Consider the following 11,823-nt stretch of genomic DNA (forward strand, 5'->3'; position numbering starts at 1 on the left):
GAAGTGCCGAGGATCACGTTACACCAGGGAGTCCTGGATCTTCCCTTGCACGTTAGAGGTGAATTTGCGTGGGTTTTCTTTTCTCTAGTACTTGGTCATACCATGAATATAGTTCACTGTGTCCACAAATATAAGATGTTTCGGATATTTCAATATATATAAAAATGAGTGAACAAACACATTAAAAATATGTCTATATGCATCCATTTTACCCTCGTCTACTCAGTACAAGCAAGAGGCATGCGACAAAAGAGCGTGACGATCAAGACCTGCGCATCGCAGTAGTTGGAGGCGGAAACCCGCGTGAGTTCCTCGCCGGAATCCACCGCACCCGCGCGCACGCTCGCCGTGTGAGTCGAGTCGGCGCACGCCGCCTCGGTTCGTTCCAGGAAGCGCCAGCCATGGGACGCATGGCCTGCCTTTTCGTTCATCTGCATGCAAACTCGTTTTGCATGGGTCATACAGTAGATGGAGGCGTTGGAGACTCGTCCACTCGCTTGCATCACAGACGGCGCATAAGGGCATCTCGAGCCGCGTCTTCAGGAAGGTTTTTCCAGACGTTTTTTTTACGCCGGCGTCGAAAAAACGGCTCAGTCACGCCTTCAGGAGCCCGATTTTCGCCGGCCTGGGCCGAAAACAGCGCCGGTGGACCCAGGCCGAACCTGGCACGCTGGGGGCGCCCGGAGGCGCCGGGGCGAACTGTTTTGGCGCAAAAAAGCCGTGGGCCAGCCGCATCAGGGACACGGCGGCTCGTCTTCCCCCAACTGCCCCGGTTCCCGCGGGAAATCAATGGCAAGGCTGCCGCCGGTCAGCCTTGCCATTGATTCCTCACGGGCGGCGCGTCACGGGACGGCGCGTCGACGCCTCCCCTCCCTCGCACGCGTACACACGGGCGAGGAGCGGCTATAAAAGCCGATGGTCTCTCAGTCGCCTGTGCCCACAACAGACTCGCCCCTCGCCGCCACCCAACCCCTCTTTCTCCGTCTCCGTCTTCCTCTCCCGAGCGCCACCGGCAGCCCCTCTCTCTCCCTCTCTACCACCGCCGAGCCCGTCGCCATGGCAGAGCGCTTCCCCGGAGACGAGGCGGCGGCGAACGGCTTCGGCCGCCGTTCGCTCCGCGAACAGGAGTCCTGGCTCCTGTTCCAGGCGAACATTCCGGCGCCGCCGAACATGCGCGCCGGACCGACGGGGTGGCGGCTCAGCGACGGGGGAGTGCCCGTTCCCCCGTTACCCGACGCCGTGGCAAAGCCCAGGTACTTCGTCGAGGAGGTCGAGGTCGCGCGCGCCTCCCTGACCGACGACAAGCGCTCCCTCCCCCAGTACGCCGCCGACAATCACGCGGCTTGGGCGGCGTACTTCCAGCGCCGCCAGCAGCAGCGCCTGGCCTCCACCAACGGCGCGCCGGTGGTTGGCGGCGTGAAGAACAGCGAGGGGCGTCACCTGTGGTGGGGCGTCCCCGGCCGCACGCTGGATGGCGTGCTGGCGTACCTCGACGGCGGCAACAACCCGCAGTTGACCTATCCTGCGACGGGGCCCGCCCCGTCGCAACACCGACGCGCATGGCGCCAAGGAGGTTCGCCTCCTCCTCGTCTTCCTCCTCTCGCTCATCTTCCCACTCCTCCGGTTCTCCGGCACTTCTCGGCGTCAAGGCCGAGCCCGCGGCAGAGACGCCAATCGGTCGGCGCACTCGCAGCGTCGGCATCGTCATCAACGAGGGCGGGTGGCGCGCCTCCTCCTCGTCGGCTCCTCCGCGCTTCGTCAAGCCAAAGATGGAGCCGGGGCTGGCGCCGGTGAAGACGGAGCCGGGGCTGGCGCCAGTGAAGGCGGAGTTCGACGACGACGACGTGGCCCTAGAATGGGCACGTCAGGACTCCATTGCGATGGAGAAGGCGCGCCGGGAGAATGAGAAGGAGCGCCAGCGCGCCGCCCTGCGCCGCTTCGAGGAGCGCCGACGCGGCCGCGATGAAGACGGGGTCGTCGTCTTATGCGACAGCGACGACGACGACGATGCGCCGCCGCCAGTCCGCCATGGCGACGCCGGGCAGGGGTCCAGTAGGGGCGCCTGTGTCAAGGAGGAGAAGGCCGACGACGACGATGGCGGCGACGACTTCAGCCCCTTTTTTTTAGATTAGGTTAATGTAATGAAAATGCGCAAATTTCTTTGAAATTTGCCATGTTTGACCGAAATTTAACTAGTTTTTATTATAACTTCGCCGAACGGTTCTTCTTTTTTTATTTTAATACGCGTCTGGGGGCGGCCCTGGGGGCCGACGGCTAGGGACCGACTCGCCCCCAGAGCCATTTTTTGCGCCGGCTCACCCCCAAACGACGCTTTTAGACGCCCCTGGGAAGCCAACAGCTGAAGATGCTCTAAGCCTCACCAAAAGAAAAATAGACGATCCAGAGGCGATGCCTCCTGTCTCGTTTCAGTTCAAGATTGGCCTCTTCCACGCAAGAGAGTGTGTCATTGTCACGCCCGTAATAACAGTACAAAAGGCACGTGTGCAACGCAACAAGATTCACAGGCCAGATCTTGTTGTTTTCTTCCAAGATTTTTCCAGCTTGAGATGAGGCCTATCTCCCGTGCTCAGCTCCTGCAATGCATACAAGAAAGACAAAAAGATACATGCAACAAACAAACGTCTCAGCTTTGAGCTGGGTGGGTGGATTACAGGCAGTGCAAACGCTTTTGCACTACCGAGTTTGATGTCAGTTGCGCATAACACCAAGATTAGTGTTTCCTTGCACGTAGCATTTGGACCTTGTGCTGCACTTTTCAACCAATTTCGGAATTATTACGTACTGCCGTTAGATGATCTTTTTCATTCGCACCGCATTTTGGCAAAGGTTGTTCGCAAAGGCGTCGCGACGATCATTTTGCACCCTCCACTAATGCATTTTTTAACGAAACAGGAAATGCCATATATGTCCAGTCTGCTAAAAGGACTCGTCTGAAATGCAAAACACCTCAAACAGTAATTATTATTATTTACTCAGTAGGGGGCAGTGCATATATACATGTGTTGTGAACGTCTGCATTTATATTGCGTTTCTAAAAAAGAAAGTATTTCCCCATGCATTTTTTGCGCGACGTAGATGGTTAATGTGTGGCACGTAGAATCGGCCTACAGTATGAAACGAATCAAAATTACTCCTCCTATGCAGAATTATTGTGTTGCACGCGAATCATTAATCACCAAAGATACTCCAAATTTGGAACGGGTTAATTTCTTCATACATTTATATGGAGTGAATGAATGAAGGATCTCCTCAGATAAGGATGGAATTAATAATCTTCCAAACATAAATATTTCCGCCATATCTCCTAGTCCTGAACCGGCAACAGTGCCCGGTGCGCGTCGGCTGAGCAGCCTCGGCTAATCAGGTAGCAGTGGACATGTCACTGACACGACGTGGCGAGTTCCGGTTGGTCTGACGCCATACGGGTACGTGTTTGCAGCCCACGTGTATCGTACACTGGCGGCCGCACGAGCGTGACGTGGCGTCCCGGATCCGCTAACCCCTCCCGTTTCGACTCACGCGGCATATTCCAGTTAATTGGATCAACACCCTCGGTAGGGACCTCATAGTAATTCACTAGCCTAACTTTAGCGGCCTTAGCACCTTAAATTGGGATTCTGATAGTTACGGGGACCTGAGTGTGAAAAGTCCTAGTGATCATCCCGTGATCTCTGTGGGCCGCGCCCACAGAGCCCTGGCCGGCGTGGGACCCGTGGACATGGTCGAATATGCCGTGGACCGCGTCCACGTAGGAGACTCTAAACCCCACCTCTCGGCCTCTCCGCTCCTATTAAAACCCGTGGAGCACCGCGGCGTGGTCGTGTCCGCCCCGAGAAATCTCATCACTGCTCCCCAGTCCCTTCCGCCATGGCGATCTCCAACGTCTGGATCTCGCTGCTGCTCGCGCTCGCCGTCGTCCTGTCCGCCCCGGCGGCCAGGGCGGAGGAGGCCGCCGCCGCCGAGGAGGCCGCCGCGGCCCCCGAGGCAGTGCTCACCCTGCACGCCGACAACTTCGACGACGCCGTCGCCAAGCACCCCTTCATCCTCGTCGAGTTCTACGCCCCATGGTGAGCCCTCGCCTCTGCTATCTATTCTTGTGGATCCGAGGGGTTTAGATCGTGGTCGGTTTGGAGGGGTCTCAGATGCGTCAGTTACGGGCGACCGGGGATCTGGCTTTGGTGATCGGTGCGTCTGGATCGCCGATTCCTCTGTAGTTTTGGTTGGATTTGAAGTTCCTTGAGGGTTTAAAGGTTGTTGGGTTGGGGTTCCTGTTGGGATTCCACCGCGTCCAACTTTATTATACTGTAACTATGTATTCAGATTCCGTCTGTTCGGCTTGTCTCAGTACAATCTCACTTAGTCTGGTCTGAATTTCGTCAAAGTCGTTGCTAATTCTTTAAAAATTGATTTGTTTCAGGTGTGGACACTGCAAGAGCCTGGCACCAGAGGTAATTCGTCTGCATCCTTGGACCACTTACTTAGCACTAGTGTTATATGCTGAATGGATTGATCTCATTCGTTGATGTGTGCTGTTGCAGTATGAGAAGGCGGCCCAACTGTTGAGCAAGCACGACCCAGCGATCGTCCTTGCTAAGGTTGATGCCAACGATGAGAAGAACAAGCCGCTTGCGGGCAAGTACGAGGTCCAGGGCTTCCCTACCCTCAAGATCTTCAGGAATGGCGGAAAGAACATCCAGGAATACAAGGGCCCCAGGGAGGCTGAGGGAATTGTTGAGTACTTGAAGAAGCAGGTTGGCCCTGCTTCCAAGGAGATAAAGGCGCCTGAAGATGCCACTTACCTTGAAGACGGCAAGATCCACGTTGTAAGCTTCTTATTTTGCCTGTTCTTACTTTCGTCATATAGCCATGTTTGATGTTCTATGGCTGCTGACTAAGCAATCATGGCAATTGTATAGGTTGGTGTCTTCACGGAATTCAGCGGCACTGAATTTACAAACTTCCTTGAGCTTGCTGAGAAGCTGCGGTCTGATTATGACTTTGGCCACACCGTGCATGCCAACCATCTCCCACGTGGTGATGCAGCAGTGGAGAGGCCATTGGTTAGGCTATTCAAGCCATTTGATGAGCTCGTTGTTGACAGCAAGGTTACACTCTGCTCGCTCTGTGAACTAATCGTTACTCCCTCTGTTCATATTAGTTATTGCTGTTTTTGTACAATTTAGTCACAACTAATATGGAACAGAGGGGGTGTTTTTCTTTGTTCTTCTTACTTCATACAGATTACTGAGTATTAACATAGTGATGTGACATTTTGCAGGATTTTGATGTTTCTGCTTTGGAGAAATTCATTGATGCTAGCAGCACCCCGAAAGTTGTTACTTTTGACAAGAACCCTGACAACCATCCTTACCTCTTGAAATACTTCCAGAGCAATGCTCCCAAGGTAATGACTGACACAACTTGCTTCTAGAATGCTTTATCATTTTTCTTTATTGTATGAGTTCTGTATAGTTGACTAATTTCTACTATATGCTTAGTCAGTTAGGTCTATGCCTCATGTTTGTAACTAATGAGGCCATAATGTTTATCACTGTATGTTGTTTTGATAGACAGATGATTACTGCTGTATATTTTTGTTGATTATCAGCCCAACTCTTGGTGTGTACAAAAAACTTATGCAATCCAATGATGGTTGAATTTTCTTGAACATGTTGACATAAATGGTTGATTAGTATAATCTAGTCACGTTTTGGCGCAAGTCTTTGAATTGGGCAGTTAGTTCCTTCAACATTCATTCATCCTGTACATTGAAGAAATCATCTTGCAATGAATTTGTTCAGCGCATTTGGAGGATTACTAGTGTATTTAGCTTTGTTAGCCTTTTGGATCTTTGTGTTTTCTTTCATGGCTGTTGTACCTGAAAGGTCCTCTTCAGAACCATAGATGTAATGATTGTTTGAGAAGCACAATGCCATCTTTGGTGTTTTCAGTGCTTTGTGTGTAAAAACAGTTCAAATATATGCTTCCAGTGGTAAAGTTGCTTAGAGCATTAGCCTTTTCATTGTTTTTTAGTTATTGGTTACTCATTATTTGTCACTTCTGTTCTCTGACATCAAATGGTATGCAGGCCATGCTCTTTTTGAACTTCTCCACTGGACCGTTTGAGTCCTTCAAATCAGCCTACTATGGTGCTGTAGAGGAGTTCAGTGGCAAGGATGTGAAGTTCCTTATTGGTGACATTGAAGCGAGCCAAGGCGCCTTCCAGGTTGATTGATTGTTTCCCTTTCTATTTCTTTACATTGTTATCCATACTGTTGTTTTTTCCTTGGTGCTAACAGATTTTTCTTTGAAACATAGTACTTTGGGCTGAAAGAGGATCAGGCACCACTTATCCTCATTCAAGACAGTGACTCGAAGAAGTTTTTGAAGGAACAGGTTGAGGCTGGCCAAATTGTTGCTTGGTTGAAGGATTACTTTGTAAGTAGCCATTCCTTGTTTCCCTTGGTTGTAGGACTACAACCTTATTTGTTTGATCCCATGTAATCTCTTCAGCAATTTCATTAGTGTTCATTCGTATTGTAGGATGGCAAATTGACACCATTCAGGAAGTCCGAGCCTATTCCTGAGGCCAACAATGAGCCTGTGAAGGTAGTTGTGGCTGACAACATTCACGACGTGGTCTTCAAATCTGGCAAAAATGGTATTCATCTTTTTTGTCCTTGCTGGATTAAGCTAGTTGTAGCAAGTGACTGCGATTCCTTCTAAGTGAAACAATGGTCTTGTATGACCTTGGTGAAGTCTTCCTGTAAGTATGCGCTCATTGGTTTGCCACCTTATATTGCAGTTCTTATCGAGTTCTATGCACCCTGGTGCGGACACTGCAAGAAGCTAGCACCCATCCTCGACGAGGCAGCTGCCACCCTTCAAAGCGAAGAGGACGTTGTGATTGCCAAGATGGTAATATTTGTTGCCCTCTCCGTCGTTCCAGTTCCAGCAACGAAATACAACTTACCTAACCACTGTTTCTCAACCTTGTCCACAGGACGCTACCGCGAATGACGTTCCCGGCGAGTTTGATGTCCAGGGTTACCCCACCCTCTACTTCGTCACTCCTAGCGGGAAGAAGGTCTCGTATGAGGGCGGCAGGACGGCCGACGAGATTGTCGACTACATCAAGAAGAACAAGGAGACTGCCGGGCAGGCGGCAGCGGCGGCGACCGAGAAGGCAGCGGAACCGGCTGCCACCGAGCCTCTGAAGGACGAGCTCTGAGCATCAGTCTTGCTAGCAGCAGACAGGTAGAGGAGGGGGAAACATGTTTTGGCAAGGCAGCTTCCAACGCCAGATTTTGCGAGGGGGGGACGAGAGTTGGTTGTTGGATGTGTTGGCCCCGGTTTTGCCTGATACTGTATCCCGTTGCGAGAAATACTGTAACAAATCCATCAGTGGTGTACCTAGTTAAATTATCGAGAAGTGACATTAGAAATGGTCTGTGGAGAGCTCTGGTAATAAACGGTGCTACTGTGCCTGGTAGAATTATCATGCATGTCAGCATGTGTTACGCTTACTGTGTTTTTAGACGTTTTACAGGTTTCAGATCACCAGTTGTGGAGACTAATCTTCCTCTGCCGGGTCGCCTGAAACATGCACAAGGAAACAAGCATAAGATCCGGAAGAAAACCAGTCACAACAAATAAGATCCGGAAGAAAACAGTGTTGGGCCCTTTTTAACAAGCGCCACCCATATGCGTTGGGAAGATGGACTCCTACATCGACGCTACTCCCTCTGTTCGGGTCCGGGTTTTTAGACCCAAAGACAACTTCTCTTGGACCAAGACAGTTTTTAAACCTAAAGATAACTTTTCTTAGATCAAGACACATAGTAATTTACGCACATTAATTCTTTCATTCCATTCATAATGCACTTTCTCACTGCAGCCAAAGATAACTTCTCTTAGACCAAGACACGGTAATAGATAACTTCTCTTAGACCAAGACACAGTAATTTGTGCACATTAATTCTTTCATTTCACTCACAATGCACTTTTTCACTATAGCCAATGAAAAAGCACGCATAAAGTGTATTAATTTTCCATGACACAACAATAATGACTTTCAATGCAACTAATCAAATGATTGTATTCATGCATCTTTCTAAAGTGCGACCAAGAGGCCTAATAAATCCAGACGGAGTACTTCCATAATTAATTTTTTTAATTGTCTAAGCACCCGAACAAGCGCTCTTGCATTGTAGATGCCCTTAGAGCATCTTCAACTGCCGCACAAAATTTTTACGCCCAATAAAAGTTTTAGCGCGCCACGGTAGATTTTTAATGTGCCGGGACCAACATTATCCAAAAAGCAGACGGTGCAAATTATGAAGCGTGTATAATCCGGAGCCGAAAATATGCTGCGCGTGATAGCGTTTTTCAGCGCCACCCTAAATCTTTTAGCGCTACAACATCTGCTGGAGCTGTTCGGCGCCAGAAAACAACTTTTTTAGTGCGCGGAGCTTTTTTTGGGCGCCTGTTGAAGATACTTTTACACGCGTAGGGAAGTTGGGTACAAATTTAACCATAAGGGAAGGAATTTCTTGTTTCTTCGAGTAAGTGAAATATTAAAGTAAAATTATTAAAAGTAAAAGGCAGAAAGAAAATAAGATTGAAATGTCCAGCTTGGGTATGAATCTCATACAAGTTATGAGATGTAGAAGTGGTTGGTCAATTAAAGTGTAGTTCTTAGCAAATATGATCAATTTTTTGATCACCGATTCTTCAGTATTGCGGTTAAAAGGTTAATCTCCTATGCTCAGTGCTGCCAGACGCTGGACTAATTTGGATTGCTTGACGGAGCATCCGTACCGGCTCACCGTGGAGTTAGGGACATCTTTCGCGAGGATATAAACGGGTTGTTCTTTGCGGACCTCTCAACATTGAGAATTTGAAGTCGACAAACATCAAGAGGATATCCACTATGGTTAAGGCATCGGCCGGAGCAATGTGGGCTACATGAGCCTCGCCGCGAGTGGTACACCACCCACATCCTCATAATCTTCCATATCATCCAAGGTGGTTAAACCTTATAAAAGAACATGGCACGATCGATACAGTCGACTAGAGCAGGGTGAATAGAAGATTACAAATTTTAAGCTTAATTACCAATTTTAAGGATAAGTGGATTACCCTAGATATGCAACCAGTGAAGACAAGAAAAGATTAATAAGTGAGTCGATGATGCAGATTTTATCCCCAAGTCCACACTTGGAGCGGTGCCGGAGCCAAGGGACCGCCACCGAAGGTTTACCGTACTCTCCTCGAGTCACCCTTAACAGATGAGCCTTGAACCACTCGGGGTTGGTCTTGAAGGTGACCACCACACACTTGCATACGTCTTCGCAGCACACAAGTAAGAAAGCTTCCCAAGGAACCTCTAACTGTCTAGGAGCCCAAGCCCAAAGGGTAACAAGTTGATGAAGTTGAACGAGTTGGGAAATCAGAAAGGTTTGGTAAGAATGTAGATTGGGTGAATCTTCTCCAATCCCCAAAGAATCAGAGTGTTTGGATGGACGGGGATGGAGATCTCAAGCTTGGAAGATTAGAGTTGAAGATGGAATAAAAGGGGTATATGATATGTCTCCGTCGTATCTATAATTTTTGATTGTTCCATGCCAATATTATACAACTTTCATATACTTTTGGCAACTTTTTATACTATTTTTGGGACTAACATATTGATCCAGTGCCCACTCCTGTTTGTTGCATGTTTTTTGTTTTGCAGAAAATCCATATCAAACGGAGTCCAAACGGGATAAAAACTTACAAAGATTTCTTTGGAATATATGTGATTTTTGGGAAGAAGAATCAACGCGAGACGATGCCCGAGGGGGTTACGAGGCAGGGGGGCGCGCCCCTGACCCTCGTGGCCACCCCGTAAGGCGGTTGGTGCCCTTCTTTCGCCGCAAGAAAGCCAATATCCGGATACAAATCATGTTAAAATTTCAGCCCAATCGGAGTTACGGATCTCCGGGAATATAAGAAACGGTGAAAGGCCAAAATCTGGAACGCAGAAACAGAGAGATACAGAGAGACAGATCTCTCGGAGGGGCTATCGCCCCTCCGCCGCCATGGAAGCCATGGATCAGGGGGTAAACCCTTCTCCCATCTAGGGAGAAGGTCAAGGAAGAAGAAGAAGAAGAAGAAGGGGGGCTCTCTTCCCCTCTCTCCCGGTGGCGCCAGAACGCCGCCGGGGCCATCATCGTGTGACAGCAATCTACACCAACACCTCTGTCATCTTCACCAACATCTTCATCACCTTCCCCCATCTATCTATAGCGGTCCACTCTCCCACAACCCGCTGTACCCTCTACTTGAACATGGTGCTTTATACTTCATATTATTATCCAATGATGTGTTGCCATCCTATGATATCTGAGTAGATTTTCGTTGTCCTATCGATAATTGGTGAATTGCTATGATTGGTTTAATTTGCTTGTGGTTATGTTGCTGTCCTTTGGTTCCCATAATATGAGCGCGCACGTGGATCACACCATAGGGCTAGTTGTATGTTGATAGGACTATGTATTGGAGGGCAAGAGTGACAGTCGCTTCAACCTAGCATAGAAATTGATGCATACGTGATTGAAGGGGGACCAATATATCTTAATGCTATGGTTGGGTTTTACCTTAATGAACGTAGTAGTTGCGGATACTTGCTAATAGTTCCAATCATAAGTGCATAGAATTCCAAGTCATGGATGACATGCTAGCAGTGGCCTCTCCCACATAAAACTTGCTATCGGTCTAGTAAAGTAGTCAATTGCTTAGGGACAATTTCGCAACTCTAACCACCACCTTTTCACACTCGCTATACTAACTTTATTGCTTCTTTACCTAAAACAGCCCCTAGTTTTTATTTACGTACTCTTTATATTCTTGCAAACCTATCTCGTTAGACCTAGAAAGTACTTCTAGTTTTATACTTGTTCTAGGTAGAGAGAAAGTTAAGCGTGCGTAGAGTTGTATCGGTGGTCGATAAAACTTGAGGGAATATTTGTTCTACCTTTAGTTCCTCGTTGGGTTCGACACTCTTACTTATCGAAAGAGGCTACAATTGATCCCCTATACTTGTGGGTTATCAAGACCTTTTTTATGGCGCCGTTGCCGGGGAGTTATGGCGTGGGGTGAATATTCTCGTGTGTGCTTGTTTGCTTTATCACTAAGTAGTTTTTATTTTGTGCTCTTGTTTTCTATCTTTAGTTATGGTTAGGAAACGCAAAATACCAAAAAAATTAGTTGTACCTACTACACCAATGGTTGAAGAACCACTCAAAATTTATCACACTCCTGAAGCATTTTACTTGGATCATCTTCGATCCCTATGTGCCCATGCTGAAACCCCAACTAGCTTAGTTGAGGGCAAATCTTTAGATGAGCATGCTTGTTATATGCGACATCGCTTATCTCAAAAAGGGAAACTTTTATTGGATCAAATTCATCATTTGTAGTGCTATGCTTGGAATTTATGTGAAATATATGATTGTACTTGTTGTTCTAAATACCCTAAGAAACACCTTCCTTACCAATGTGAGTTTAGTGATAATGGAATCGTATCTTCGTTTACTAAAGGTGTTTATAATTACTATGATGTTCAACAAATTAAAGAATTTGTTACTTTTAGGGGTACTTGTGAAATTGCTTTTTTTTATTGAAGAGTGTGATACTACTCTACAAATCTGAAAATTTGGCCATACTTAAATATTGCTACGATAATTATGATTCTAATCGTTATATTAAATATTGAGGACTCCCCCGCTGTCCAAGAAGAGACTAATAGTTTGCAGGAGT

General features: G+C 47.9%; 1 protein-coding gene across 1 annotated transcript; it reads left to right on the forward strand.

Moving 5' to 3' along the window:
* The first annotated feature begins 3,808 nt into the window (after window positions 1-3,808).
* Window positions 3,809-7,526, forward strand: LOC125550776 (protein disulfide-isomerase). The gene is made up of 10 exons (XM_048713865.1): window positions 3,809-4,088; window positions 4,439-4,469; window positions 4,560-4,844; window positions 4,938-5,126; window positions 5,300-5,425; window positions 6,110-6,247; window positions 6,340-6,459; window positions 6,565-6,682; window positions 6,827-6,939; window positions 7,025-7,526. The coding sequence occupies exons 1-10, from the start codon at window positions 3,889-3,891 to the stop codon at window positions 7,250-7,252; spliced, it is 1,548 nt and encodes a 515-aa protein (XP_048569822.1). The 5' UTR covers window positions 3,809-3,888; the 3' UTR covers window positions 7,253-7,526.
* Window positions 7,527-11,823: the final 4,297 nt, after the last annotated feature.

Source organism: Triticum urartu, chromosome 4 (genome assembly GCF_003073215.2).
Source record: "Triticum urartu cultivar G1812 chromosome 4, Tu2.1, whole genome shotgun sequence".
In the NCBI taxonomy this organism is placed as follows: Eukaryota; Viridiplantae; Streptophyta; class Magnoliopsida; order Poales; family Poaceae; genus Triticum; species Triticum urartu.

Coding starts and splice junctions, on each gene's coding strand:
- LOC125550776 (XM_048713865.1), top strand. CDS start 3,889: ATGGCGATCTCCAACGTCTGGATCTCGCTGCTGCTCGCGCTCGCCGTC. Junction 4,089..4,438: donor GTCGAGTTCTACGCCCCATG/GTGAGCCCTCGC, acceptor GATTTGTTTCAG/GTGTGGACACTGCAAGAGCC. Junction 5,127..5,299: donor AGCTCGTTGTTGACAGCAAG/GTTACACTCTGC, acceptor GACATTTTGCAG/GATTTTGATGTTTCTGCTTT.